Consider the following 15121-nt stretch of genomic DNA (forward strand, 5'->3'; position numbering starts at 1 on the left):
ATATATCTCAGTTGATAATATATTTGAATTTTTAAAGCTAGATTTTTAAAGAGATAGGAGCAAAAAGTAATCAGAGTTTCTCAAGGAATAGAATGTTGCTAGAACTGGCTATTAGATTTCCTACCAACATATATAGTTAATTCTGTTTTGAAAACTAGTCTACTGCCTTAATGCTGATGTTATGTTTACTGATAGAATAAGTTTGCATTTATGCTACTCTTCAACATAACCATTGACAAGGTATGTTTTTTTACTGTTTGTGGTCTCTTAATTCAGTATTTTAAAGTCAGTTTTTCTAGCTTAGTTGTTAGAGTAAACAAATCCATTATCCCTATGCCATAGCAGATTCAACTTTAGTTAACTTGAATTCCCAACTCAATGTTTTTGATGGTCAGTGCGAACAACTACCACAGCAGCCAGCAGCTTGATTGAAGTGTTTGTTGATGGTCAACCTGTCATGGTGGAACCTGGAACCACAGTGCTTCAGGTAAACATGAAATCAAAGTTCTAAAGTATTTTCTTTTTTGTTTTAATTTTATAAAACTTATTTTAAATGTTTTTCTTTCAATATGTCAAGATTTCTTGATAGATATCATATAATGGCCAAGTATTTATGGAACTAATATAAAAACCTATTAAAGTTGGATATAGCTGCTTATTCCAAATTGATTTACTACTCCTTATCCTACTACTCCCCTTTGTGTGCCCTATGCTCCACTCAAATTCATTCTGTCTTCTATTCCATGCATCCAACATGTTACTTCTCATTCCAAGAATGGCTTTTCTCCTTTTAAAATCCTTCACTTCCATTAGGTACTAGTTCAAAGGCAACCTTTCTCTTAATTCCTTTTCTGATTCTCCCATTTCCCATCCTGGAGGGGAAGTGATCTTTCTGTCCTGAAATATGTTGCTCTTTTACCCCTTCTGTGTACCCAATCATATGTTAAACTTGTAAGGTTATTCATTGTACATTGTCTTCTGCCAGACTATAAGCATTTTGAGGCCTTTCATTTTTTTCACCTTTGTATCCTCAGTACCCTGTACGGTGCCTTGTACATACCAGGCATGGAGAACCTATGGCCTTGAGGCCACATGTAGCCTTCTAGGTCCTTGGGTGCAGCCTTTTTGACAGAGTACAAGTTTTACAGACCAAATCCTCAAAGCCGCAAGTTCCCCACTCCGTAACTAGACACTTAACATTTGTCAAATTGAATTATTCTGTTACTGTTTGTTTCATAGTCCTGTTGCATCCATTTCTTTAACTTAATCTAACAGAAAGTATAAACAGATTTGTAGTTAAAAATATACAAGCTTGACTTTCACTAAAAAGGACAGTAAATATATATTAGTTTTGTTTCTTAGCTAACATAAAATCGTGTGCCCTAGGCAAGTGTTCTTTAAAAATCTTCCATATCATGGACCTCTTGAAGTTTTTTTTACTTCTTTGTTAACCTATATGTTTTTAGTTCTACATTTGTGAGTTTTACTTGTAGTAAAGGGATTGTATTTTTCCCTATGTATTGATTTACATATTCAACACTTAATCACCTGAATTCACTAGTTCCAAAGCCTAACAGAAATAATTGACTGCCATAGGGGGGAAAAAGGAATTATTTTCTATGTAGCAATCAACTTGGAAGGCAAATATTCAGTATTCTCATATAACATAACTTCTTTTTATCTCCTAGGCATGTGAGAAAGTTGGTATGCAGATTCCTCGATTCTGTTATCATGAAAGGTTATCGGTTGCTGGAAACTGTAGGATGTGTCTTGTGGAGATAGAAAAGGCCCCTAAGGTACTTGTTACCTAAAAATATTTCATTCTTTTATAAAGGAGAAAAACTAAAGTAATCATTCTTCATAGTATGTTTTTGAGTGAAAGCGAATGTGATCCTTGTGGATGGAGCAAGTGGCATCATTATCATTTTACAGATGAGAAAACAGCTGTAATTTTCTAAAATGACTTGTCCAAAGTCACATAGCTATTAAGTAGTAAGACCTTTGAACTGATGTCTGCTTACTCCAAGCCTACAGTTCTCCGTGTTATTTTTAGTTTGGGTGCTATATTCTCTTTGCAGGTAGGAGGAAAAGAGCCAACAAGCTTTGTTTCCACATAGCCCATGCTGCTCTAAAAGTGAACAGTCTAGCTTCAGTGAGACTTATTTCCATTTAAGAAACCCCTAGTTTGTAACTTGTTTAGAATTCACAGATTTCAGTGCCAGGTGGCTATCAGTAGTCTTTTTTTTTTCCCATTTGTTTTATTTTTTTTTATTAAATTTTTTTTGATTTATCAATAATCACTTCCATATGCTTTTGAGTTTAAAATTTTTCTCCCCCTTCCTCCCCACCACCCTCCCCAAGACGGCGCACAATCTGATATAGGCTATACATTTACATTCATATTAAACATTTTTACATTAGTGATGTTATAAGTAGAAATTAAAATCAATAGGAGGAACCATCAGAAAGAGGAAACAAAACTCAACAGAAGAGAAAAAAAAAATAACAATTCGGCTTCCATAGTTCTTTCTTTGGCTGTGGATAGCATTTTCCATCACAAGGCCTCTGGAGATGTCTTAGATCCTTGTATTGCCAGGAAGGGTTAAGTTTAGCAATATTAGTCATCACACAACGTGGCTGTTCTTGTGTACAATGTTCTCTTGGTTCTGCTCACTTCACTCAGCATCAGACCATACAAGTCTTGACAGGTTTTTCTGAAGTCCACCTGCTCGTCATTTCTTATAGCACAATAGTAGTCCATTACATTCATATACCACAACTTGCTCAGACATTCACCAGTGGATGGGCATCCCCTCAATTTCCAATTCTTTGCCACCACAGAAAGAGCTGCTATGAATATTTTTGTACGTGTAGGTCCTTTTCACATCTGTGTGATCTCTTTGGAATATAGCCGTAGAAGTGCTATTGCTGGGTCAAAGGGTATGTACATTTTTATAGCCCTTTGGGCATAGTTCCAAATTGCTCTCCAAAATGGTTGGATCATTTCACAACTCCACCAATAATGCATTAGTGTTCCAATTTTCCCACATCTTCTCCAACATTTATCATTTTCCTGTTTTGTCATGTTGGCCATTCTGATGGGTGTGATGTGGTACCTCAGAGTTGTTTTGATTTGCATTTGCCTAATCGATAGTGATTTAGAGCATTTTTTCATATGACTATAGATGGCTTTAATTTCTTCATCTGAGAACTGTCTATTCATATCCTTTGACCACTTATCAATTGGGGAATGGCTTGTATTCTTATAAATTTGACTTAATTCTCTATATATTTTAGAAATGAGGCCCTTATCAGAGAGACTGGTTGTAAAAATTCTTTTCCAGTTTTCTACCTTCCTTCTAATCTTAGTTGCATTGGCTTTGTGCAAAAACTTTTCAATTTAATGTAATCAAAATTATCTGTTTTGCTTTTCATAATGTTCTCTATCTCCTGTTTGGTCATGAATTCTTCTGTTCTCCATAGATCTGACAAGTAAACTATTCCTTGCTCTCTCAGTTTGCTTATAGTATCAACCTTTATATCTAAATCATGTACCCATTTGTACTTTATTTTGGTATATGGTGTGAGATTTTGGTCTATGCCTAGTTTCTGCCATACTCTTTTCCAGTTTTCCCAGCAGTTTTTTCAAAGAGTGGGTTCTTATCCCAGAAGCTAGGGTATTTGGGTTTATCAAATAATATATTACTATAGTCATTGTCTACTGTGTCTTGCATACTTAACCTATTCCACTGATCCCCACCACTCTATTTCTTAGCCAGTACCAAGCAGTTTTGATGATTGCTGCTTTATAATACAATTTAAGATCTGGAATGGCTAGGCCACCTTCCCCTGCATTTCTTTTCATTAGTTCTCTTGATATTCTGGACCTTTTGTTCTTCCAAATGAATCTTGTTATTATTTTTTCTAACTCTATAAAATAATTTGTTGGTAGTTTAATTGGTATGGCACTGAATAAGTAAATTTAAGAAACCCCTAGTTTGTAACTTGTTTAGGATTCAGAGATTTCAGTGCCAGGTGGCTATCAGTAGTCTTTAAACAGTAACTATAGCAATTGACAGTAGACTGTAATAGAAAAGCACTTGTTTGGAGTCAGAGGATCCAGTTCAAATGTCAGCTCTGCTACCTGTGTGCTCCTGGACAAGTCATTTTTCAGATCCTCAAATGCTTCATCTGTAAAATGAAGGGAGTGGACTAGAGGACCTCTTAGTATCCCTTCCAGCTTTAAATCTGTGATCCTATGTTGCTTTCAAAATCTTAATCAAAAATCACTTTTGTGTTAAATATCATAGTGCATATTTAGTATCATACTTTATCTCTGTTCTTAAAATGAGTAATTTGTGGACCTGTCAGCAATTCGAGTCACTTGATATTTATAGAAACTTAAATGGTGCCTGACGTTTGGGAGTTACAAGTACTTTAGATTATTTCTAGCCCAGCTCCCAAAAACCTACTTCAGCAAAATCCTGAAGTTCTCACCCAGACTGAATAATGATCAAAAAATCCAGTGAGAAACTACAGTAAGTGACTTCTTCCTCCCCTTCTCCCCCAAATGCATAAGAAGTTGGCAGGAACCAAGAAGGAAATAAGAAAGCAGGTTATCAATAAAGCCAGCACAAATATAGGGTAGCCTCCCAGCACTGCTAGAAAGAGGAGAGGGACACATGTTGTCTTCAGGGCTCTGTGTCTGCATCAGCAGGCGTTAAGAGTCCTGTTTCTCTTACTGCCCCTGCAAGAAATCCCAAATTGGGGATCTTAGAAGTCCCAAGGAGCAGCAGCATCTAACACTACAAGCATTGCTCAGACCCGGGCAGCCCAGGGGTTCTGATTCCCAACTGACATAAAAGGCAAGAGAGGTTCCTGAAGACCTAGTACACCGAACCTCAAAGATCTGGAGGTTTGTGGGGACGGGGCTAATGCCTGGAGATGGCTGTCAGCCCAGGAATCTAAGGAAAGACCAAGCGAAAATGAGCACCTACACAAATGCATAGTAGAGAGCTGAGCCTGGCCCTGACACAAAGCCCCACTTCAGGAACTTAAGCTGGAGAGAAATGTAAATCAAAGAAAACACTAACCAGTATTAAAAATTGTTAACACTAGGGATCCCTGAGGAGTAATTCCATAAACAACTGTAAATAGAAACTTAATGAAAAAAATGAACTTTACACAAGGATTACATGAATATGTAAAAGAAATGAAGCAAGAAATAACAAATGAAATATAAATTCTTGATTAAAGAACTGAAAGGAAAATAAATAGCTTAGAAGAGAAAGTTTTAGACCTTACTCAAGAAATATACTTCCTGAAAACTGGAATAGATCAAATCAGTAATTCTATGAGACAGCACAAAATAAAGTCTAAGATCTATTATAAAAAATGTTTTACCTAGAAAACAGGCCAAAGAAATATAATTTAAGAATCATTAGGATGATATCTAAAAAATAAAATTAAGGGGTGAGAGAGAAATGTACTCGGAGAAAGAGAAAGGGAGAGGTAAAATGGAGTAAATTATCTCACAAAAAAGCTTTTATGGTAGAGGGGAAGAAGGGGGGAGGTGAGGGGGAGTGAGTGAACCTTATTCTCATCAGAATTGCTCAAAGAGAGAATAACATACACACTCAATTGGGTATAGAAATTTATCTTACCCTACAGGAAAGTAGGAGAAGGGGATGGGGGGGCAGTGATAGAAGGGAGGGCGGATTGGAGGAGGGAGTAGTTGGAAGCAAAATACTTTTGAGGAGGGACTGGGTGAAAGGGAGAATAGAATATATAGGGAAGAATAGGATGGAGGGAAATATAGTTAGCAATGGTAACTGTGAAAAAAAATTTGAAGCAAGATTCTCTGCTAAAGGCCTCATTTCTCAGACAGATAAAGAACTGAGTCAAATTCATAAAAGTAAGAGCCATTCCCACAATTGATAAATGATCAAAAGATATGATCAGTTTTCAGATGAAGTAATCAAAGCTATCTATAGCCATGTGAATAAATACTCTCACTATTGATTAGAGAAATGCAAATTAAAACAATTCTGAGGTACTCCCTCATACCTTTTAGATTGGCTAATAGGACAGAAAAGGTAAATGACAAATGTTGGAGGGCATGTGCATTAATGCACTGTTGGTAGAGCTGTGAAGTGATTTAATCATTCTGTAGAACAATTTGGAACTATGCCCAAAGGGCTATAAAACCATGCATACCTTTTGAATAAGCAGCATCACTGCTAGGTCTGTATCCCAAAGGAGATTAAAAAAAAAACCCAAAAGGAAAAGGACCTAAACATACAAAAATAGTTATAGTAGCTCGTTTCTGGGGGCACAGAATTAAAAATTGAGGGGATACTCATCAATTGGGGAATGGCTGAACAAGTGGTATGTGATTATGATGGGATACTACTATACTATAGGAAATGATGAGCAGGATGCTCTCAGAAAAAACTGGAAGATTTGCATAGGCTGATGAAAAGTGAAATGTACTGTGTAGAAAGTAACAGCAATATTGTGAGATGATCAGCTGTGAATGACTTAGCTATTCTCAGTAATACAACAATCCAAGACAACTCTGAAGGACCTATGATGAAAAATGCTTTCTATCCCCAGAGAAAGAACTGATGGTGTCTGAATACTGATTGAAACATAGTTGTTGATTTTTTTTTAACTTTATTTTTCTTGAGGTTTGGTGTTTTTTTTGGTTTTTTTTTTTTTTTTGGTTTATGTTTTCTTTCACAAAGTGACTATTATGGATATGTTTTCCATGACTACACATGTATAAACTATATCTAATTACTTGCCTTCTCAATACGGGTGAGGAAGGGAGAGAATTTGGAACTCAAAGTTTTAAAAATGAATGGCAAAAATTGTTTTTACAATTTTTAACTGGGGGAAAATAAAATACTAAATAAAAAAAAAATCATTGGGCTGGGTATGGAGATGAAAATTTCTAATCCCTGCTACTCAGGAGGCAGGGTTTAGTGTGAATTGCTTGAGCTGAGTAGTTCCCAATTTCAGTGAGCTAAGATAATCAGGTGTCCACACTAAGTCTGCCACCAAAATGGTGAGCCCCTGAGAGCATAAGGGAAAAGGGGAAGGGGCCCATTCGGCCTAAGGAGAGGTGAACTAGCACAGGTTGGAAATGGAATAGGATTGAGTCTACGAGAGACCTGCCACACTTTTAGACTGTGTGAGAATAATTGGGCTCCTTGAAAACTAATTTTTTTTTAAAGCCTGGACACAATATTTCAAGAAATCACAAATCAAAACTACCAGGGTCTACTGGAACCAGAAAGCAGAGTAAGCAAAGAAAAGTCTACCCTGAAAAAAATTTAGAGCTCATCCATCAAAGAAAAGGTACAGCAAGCATTCAGAAAGAAGCAGTTCAAGAACCAACAAACTAACTGGGGCAGCTAGATGGTGCAGTAGATAGAGCACTGGCCCTGAAGTCAGGAGGACTTGAGTTCAAATGTGGCCGGAGAGAGACACTTGACACTTACTAGCTGTGTATCCCTGGGCAGGTCACTTCACCCCATTGCCTCACCCAAAAAAAACCAAAAAACCCCAGGATCGCTCAAGACCTGGCATTGTCTATTAAAAACCAAAAGGCAAAGGAAAGAGACTCACAACCAAGAATGACTTACTCTTCAGTACTGATTATAATACTACAGGAAAAAAAAGAACCTTTAATAGAACAGAGTACTTCAAACATACGTGTTAGAGAGTCCAGAGCAAAGTAGGGACTTTGAGATATAAACGCAAGAGTCCAAAGAAACCTGGAAAGCTAAATTTATTAAAGGAATTGGGAGCTACTCTATGATGGTGTCTTGCTAACATTCTAATGTGGAGCAAAGCAAGTATCCCTTTAAAACTTAATGTTTTCAAAGGGCATTGACAGAATTAAGAAAAGCAGAACTTGCTCAAATGGTTCTGTTCAGAGGGTTTGAAGAAGGAAAAGAAAAGGGAGGGTAAAGGGGCAGCTAGGTGGCGCAGTGGATAGAGCACCGGCCCTGAAGTCAGGAGGACCTGAGTTCAAATCTGTCCTCAGACCAAACACTTGACACTTACTAGCTGTGTGACCCTGGGCAAGTCACTTAACCCCAATTGCCTTTAAAAAAAAAGGGAGGGTAAGGCTGAATATACTGCTGTAAGAAAGAAGAAGAGATTGGGGTACATGAAAAGAAGAGTATGCAAACCTAGAGAAAGGTAGGAAGAGCTGGCATCAGATGAATCCCTTACCTGAAATGGACAAAGGAAGTTTGAACACCCACACAAAGAGTTTGGTGTAGAAATATATCAGACTCAACAGGGAAAACAGTGAGATGGAAGGAGGAATTAAGGAGGTGGATTTTGCCCAGAAGGGGATAGTCGAAATCAAGACAAACTTCCTGATCCTAAAGGAGAAATTAATAGGGAAAGAAAGAACCATAATAGAATAGGGTGCCTCAGATTGCCTTTTAGACAACTGATTAATGGCTGAACAAATTGTACTATGTGCTGTTAATGAAATATTATTGCTCGTTATCTGATGAAAGAGACAATTTCAGAGAATCTGGGTAGTATGAACTAACACAGTGAAGTGAGCAGAACCAGTAGAACAGTTTGTGCAAGAACATTGTTTAAAAAAACATCTCCAAAAGACTTAACCTTGTCAATACAGGAACTAATGGGGTTTCCAGGGAACCTATTCTTAAGAATGTTACTCCCCTCCAGACAGAAGTGATGGATGAAGTCATACATGTTTTTGGACATATCTACTGAGTGGATTCATTTTGCTTGACTGCTTATTTGTTACAAGAATTTTTTTTCTTTTCAGTTTTTAATTGGAGACAGGTTAGCAGTAGTGATGTCAATAAAAATTGGCCATGAAATATTTTTAAGTTTAAGAAAAATGACAGTACCTTAATGGTTCTTTTATATCCCAATAAGAAGAAAGATTTTCTTCTAGGACTCAAGATTTAAGGATGCTCTGTATTATTGTACTATTTCTAAGATGAAAAGATAGGATTTATCATGGTGTTTGTCATGTGATTACTTTGTTTTCTGGTTTCAAATGCCTTGGGTTTGTTTTTTGGTTTTTTTTTTTTCTGTAAAATATTGGATTGAGGTATCTAAAGGGAATTTATTATTTTTACTGTCAGAGAGGTGCAAGTGTTAATGGGTTTTCACATTGAAATTCCAGCCTGTAGCAGCTTGTGCTATGCCAGTAATGAAGGGTTGGAACATCCTTACAAACTCAGAGAAGTCCAGGAAAGCAAGGTACTTTACTATTTATTATATTTTGAGTGTTAATCTCTGTAATTTTTATCCCATGAGTCTAAAATTTAGCTTCGGACTTGTGAAAGTTGTCCTTTATGGTTGATGAAAGACGAGGACACTGAGAATAAAGGCAATGCAGGGAAGCAGGTTGTGATGATATTGGGCCATGGGAAGATGTTAGTCTGGTAGGCCAGAGCTGGCAGTAGAAGTAGTTTGCTCAGCTTGTGTTAAGTCTGCAGTTTGCTTACCTGAGAGCTTTGCAGGGTAACTTCAATTACCACTGCCACGTACACTTGGGCAGTTTTGCTGACTCATTTTTGTAGTGTATAATCTATTTGTATTACAAATGTTCTGGTTTTGTGATTGTGGGAGAAAGTGAGACATGAATGCCCATTTTTATTGTCACAGGTCATAATTAGGTTTGTCAATGAAGTTTTAAGTTCTGTGTCTTCATTAATTTTAGGTTATATAACTAAAATTATTTGCTAGAATAACTTAAATAATAGACAGTTCTGTTGCCTCATGTTTAATAACAGATGCAAGGTCTTAAAGAAGAATTGCCTATTAGTTTTCTGGGTCGAAAGTCAGCATGGCATAACAACAGTTCCAAAACCAGGAATGTGAAGGTCCAACTTTGACACATTCTGGTTTTGTGACCTTGGGCAAATAACTTAACATCTCTGTGCTCCAGGCAACTCTTTTAGACTAGATTGTAAGTTCCAAAGAAGGTGCCAGCATACATTGGTAGAGGGAGTTTCCTCAACTGGGAGTTCCATATGCCATTGAAATCATAGATTTGATTTCTATCCCCATCCTTATCTCCTGATCAAAGGGTCAATATTAATTGAGGAAAAAGTATGTGTGAAATGTGTTGACTTCCTTGGGTGAAAAGTAATATGTAAACACAGGATAATGGTAGTTATTTTCTTAATTTTACACATTATTTTTCCCTTACAGAGAAGGTGTAATGGAGTTTTTATTAGCAAATCACCCACTAGACTGTCCTATCTGTGATCAGGGAGGTGAATGTGATCTGCAGGTATGTAGTCTACTGCTATAAAAATTATTGAGCTTGTCTTGAATTTGATTTTATTAGGTGCCTTGGTTTAGCTGTCTCCTGTGATTTAATCTAGGACCAGTCAATGATGTTTGGAAGTGATAGAAGCAGATTTTTAGAGGGAAAACGTGCTGTGGAAGACAAGAATATTGGTCCTCTTGTAAAGACCATTATGACTAGATGTATACAGTGCACTCGGTGTATCAGGTAATTTTTGTGTGTGTGTGACCTATGCATTAATTTCCTTTCATTTAGTGTTTATAAAATGTGGTTGAATAATAACAGTAGGAAGTAAAGTTTTCTACAGATTAAAGTCCCCTGATAAACTATAAGGTTTTTGAATGGTTTAGCTGTAGAGTAATTTTTTTAATTGTGACACTATATTTCAAGAAGTCAATTCTACATCTTGAAGACCTGGACATGAAACAGCCCTTCTATAACTAAGCCCTCAGTAAAGAATGAATTAGCATATGAAAAAATTGCTTTAAACCCAGTAGGAGAAAAAGGAGACGTTGTACATTCATTGATAGCAGTTTTCCAGCTCTTATATCTTCTTGAGTGATGCTAGTTTGTTTTAGTGGATAGCATAACAGTTTAGATGCCTTCTTTTTTTGGCGTGGTTCCATTGGTGAGGGATATTTGAAAATGGGAAGAGAAAAGGAGAAAATAATTATAAAGAACTTAGTAACTTTTGGTAGACCTTTTCTTTCCTCATTTACAATATAGCATAAAATCAGGAATTTTGTCACAGAGAAGTAGCTGTTACATAGATGGGAGCCAGAGTATACATTCAGTTTAGGAAATTTGTTGGTAACCATATTAACAAAGCACTGTTACTATGAGCCAGGATACAAGGATAATTTTGATATATACAATTCTTCTGTCTAATGTTATTATTATGGGATTTTATTTAGAACAGAACTAGGCTCTAGGGTATAAGTTATAAGGTATGGTCCTTGTTATCAAGGAATTTATCTAATTTTGGAGATAAGACATATGGAAGGTGCAAGACATATATATGCCCAATGTCAAATGAGTACTACAGACGGAGGTCTACAAGAATTCCCAGGACCCTTGGGTTGGAGTCATTAGAGAAGGCTTTAGAGTGGAAATAAGAGGTAGGGAAGAACAGAGTCAAGATGCCTTGAGTGAGAAGTAGCAATTTTGCCTTAACTCCACTACAGCCTCCTCCGCAATGACCTCGAAAATAAACTTAATTAAATTCTGATAGTGAAAACCATTAAGATATCACAGTGACTCATTTTTCCAATAGAAGGCAATTTAGTAAGATAGAGAGTCTTTAGACACTAGAGTCGGGGCTGGCCAGGGACACATTGCAGCAGCAGCAGAGGGAAGAAGCCTAGCACCCACGAATAGCAGGGAGACTAAACACCTGAGCAGAAAGAGATCCTAAGAGATTCCTGTAGTAGCATGGGGAGTAAGAATGGGTCCATCTAGCAGCTCTGTCACCTACTCTACAGTTCAGCGTCATAGTGCCAGGGTGGAGGGAGGTGGTCACTAGAGACAGAGGGCGTAACTGTGAGTGGGATAAGAACCAAGTTCCAGAAACAAAGCTGTGTGTCTCTGAGCTGGGGTGGGGTGGGGGGTCAGTTCTAACTTTTAATCCTGCACATAAACCTACAGTGGAATAAATCAGTGAAGAGTAGAATAAACCATGAGGGAGCCAGCAGTTTATAGAAACTCAACCACATACAATCCAAGTGACCCAGACCAGGTGAGGAACTTGTAGAACTCAGACCAGGAGAATAGTGAACAGACTTCTATTCAGATCACATCACTTTGGAAACACTGGATTTTAATTGAAAACTTGTTTATTATGTCACTGCTATCATCGAAAAAGATAGTGGATCCAATTTGTTTTCACATAGGCTATGAAGAGTGAAACAGTCCTATTCACAAAATTTAGTGGTTAGGAACCACCAAAAAAGAAAGAATATTCAAGAAAATTCTGATGTAGTAGTTCCAACTGCCTGAGCAAACATGGAGCCCTGAAAACTTTCAGGCCTTCAGACTGACCTATTGAAAGTAGCAGAGGGATGAACATGAAAGACAGAAGCTTGGGCTAGACCTCTCCCTTCCTCTCCCCCCTCCCCAAGTGAGCAGAGCCCAACACTAACATAAAATCCAAAATCAAGAGATAGGCTAGAAGAATGTGCAGGCAACAAAAAAGAACCTGACCATAAAATGCTACTGTGGTGATAGAGAAGATCAACACACAAACTCAGAAGAAGACAATGTCTACAAGCAAAGCTCCAAGAAAAATGCAGGTTGAACAACAAGGCCAATAAGAATTCCTAGAAGAGCTAAAGAAAGATTTTTAAAAGAGATTTTAAAAGAATAAAAAATAGTAGTGGTATAGAAAAATTGGGAAAAGAAGTGAGAGTTATGCAAGAAAATTATAAAAAGAGAATTAACAAAAGAGGTACAAAAATAGTCAGACTTGACCAAGTGGAAGATAGAATGGAAGTAGGATTTCAAGCTAAGTAGATAAAAGAAACAAAGGTGACCTTTCAGATAGAGGGAATGGTTTAGACAATACATAGAGGCAGTAATACACATGATATGATTGTTAGAGCAACTTGGTTATATATTTGCTTTCTTTGGCTTTTATCTGTTGACCTTGAAATAGCTAAAGGCCATATAGACAAAGTGGCAATAATAATATTATTTTTATATACATACACAGTGTTTAAAGGACTTTCACATATACTTCTACCAGGTTATCTGCAAGGGTGACTTTCCTTGGCCTTGTTATGAGTAAACCTCACCCATGAAATTACAAATCTTTGAAGTACTAAAGTGTCAGTTGATCTTAATAAATTTTCACAGCACTTTTGTGAGCTAGGTAGGGCAGATATAAATATTTCCATTATGCAGATGAAGAAGATGAAATTCAAAGAAAAAACTTGGTGTGTCATGATAGAAAAAGCACCAGACATGAGGAAATGGGTGTTCAATCGCCTCTGTCTCTCAGTCCGAATTTAAAATAACAATAATTATAATTATACCTGTAGTACATTCTTTGTGGAGCTGTTGTAAAGATTAAATTACCTAAATATGTCTAGAGTGCTTTGCAAACCTTAAAGTACTATAAAATGTCAGGTATTACTGAACAACTTGCTCAACTTAGGTTGGATTTCAAATCAATATCAAATATCAATAAACATTTATTGAGTGCCTTTTATTTGCAAAGACTGCTCAGTAGAGATACAGTCATTCAGCACACATTTATTAAATCTTTACTGTGTGCCAGGCAGTGTCCTCAGGCCTGGATTACAAAGAAAAAGTGGAAATAGTCTCTACAGTTAAGGAATTTCCATTCATTTGGGTAGACAACTTATACCTGCACCTGTATGTGTGTATGCAAAGAAGCTTACAGTTTAGCTGAAGAGGTGAGGCTTAAATACGTGAAGAGTTACATCATGTGAGACAATACAAGGAAAAGTGGGGGAAGGTAGGAAAAGCGCTGATTTAGACCCAGGATACCGAGGTTTGATTTTCTGCTTTGACACTTTGTGACTGTGGAGAAGCCCCTGACCTCTGTGAACCTTGTTGACTAATCTGTAAATACTTGCCTTACTCATTTCATGAGGTTGTAAGAAAAGTACTTCATAAATTGTAAAGTGATTGCCATTGTTACACAGGTCATGAGAAAATATTAATTACTAAATGAGTAATGTGGATAAAAACTCTAAAAGAAAAAGAAAGAACTGTGAGGGAGATCCTTTCTTTTTTTTTTTTTAGTTCTGTAGCCAAAGGAAGGGACTATTAAGTGGTTTACTTTTTATATTTTTGGTCTCTAATTTTGTTTCTCTGTTCTTTATGAGTCCTTTGTAGGATAGAGAGTTAAATAACCACTTTGGGGTGTTGTTGTTTTTTAACTAAACTCAGGAGGTTCTTATTCTTAAAAATAAACCGGCATTTTTAAAAAATGTTTTCTTCTTTTAATAAAAGTTAATGGGGAAAGGTATATAATGTTGGATTTGAGGATTTGATGGCATATTTTTATCCACTAGGTTTGCTAGTGAGATTGCGGGAGTGGATGATTTGGGTACAACAGGAAGAGGAAATGAAATGCAGGTTGGAACATATATCGAAAAAATGTTCATGTCTGAATTATCTGGAAATATCATTGATATCTGTCCAGTAGGGGCTCTTACATCTAAGCCCTATGCCTTTACTGCGCGCCCTTGGGAAACAAGGTTTGTATCTTCATATGCACACTATATTTGTTTTTCTTATTACTTACCTATTACTTAAAAAATGAAAATGGTGTAGTGATTAGAGAGCTGCCTTCAGAGCCAGGAAGAACTGGGTTCAAATTCTACTGTCTCTGTCACCCTGGGCAAGTCACTTAGCCTCTCAGTAGTCTAGGAGACTCTCTAAGACTATAAATTTCTGAGGTGCCAGAGTTCTCTATACCAATGAAATCAGAGTTCCATTTCCTATCCCTAACCCTGTCCCACTTCAGCAATTTATAAGTACTTTTTTTTTTTTGAAGTGTGATAAGTACTCTTAAAAGCTATTTAAACTCAGTTATGTTGGTTTGGTGAGATTTTAGTTGTGTCCTTAAAAAATTCGAGATAATGGGCAGCTAAGTTGCACAGTGGATAGAGCCTTGGAGTCAGGAGGACCTGTGTTCAAATGTGGCTTCAGACAGTTGACACTAACTAGCTGTGTGACCCTGGACAAGTCACTTAACCCCATTGCCTAACAAAAAGCAAAACAAACAAACAAAAATTTGAGACAATTGGCTACATTGCATTCTATGATAATATT

The 15121-nt window shown here is 36.9% G+C and overlaps 1 protein-coding gene across 1 annotated transcript in view; it reads left to right on the plus strand.

The window, feature by feature from the left end:
* Window positions 1–15121, plus strand: part of NDUFS1 (NADH:ubiquinone oxidoreductase core subunit S1) — a 32760-nt gene that overhangs the window by 4382 nt on the left and 13257 nt on the right. The window contains exons 3-8 of the mRNA XM_027873798.1: window positions 396–487; window positions 1689–1796; window positions 9188–9264; window positions 10222–10303; window positions 10398–10528; window positions 14359–14544. Coding sequence (XP_027729599.1) covers window positions 396–487; window positions 1689–1796; window positions 9188–9264; window positions 10222–10303; window positions 10398–10528; window positions 14359–14544 — 676 coding nt within the window. The remainder of the gene's footprint in view (window positions 1–395; window positions 488–1688; window positions 1797–9187; window positions 9265–10221; window positions 10304–10397; window positions 10529–14358; window positions 14545–15121) is intronic.

This window comes from Vombatus ursinus, unplaced genomic scaffold, assembly GCF_900497805.2.
Source record: "Vombatus ursinus unplaced genomic scaffold, bare-nosed wombat genome assembly UNPS02014802.1, whole genome shotgun sequence".
Classification (NCBI taxonomy): domain Eukaryota; kingdom Metazoa; phylum Chordata; class Mammalia; order Diprotodontia; family Vombatidae; genus Vombatus; species Vombatus ursinus.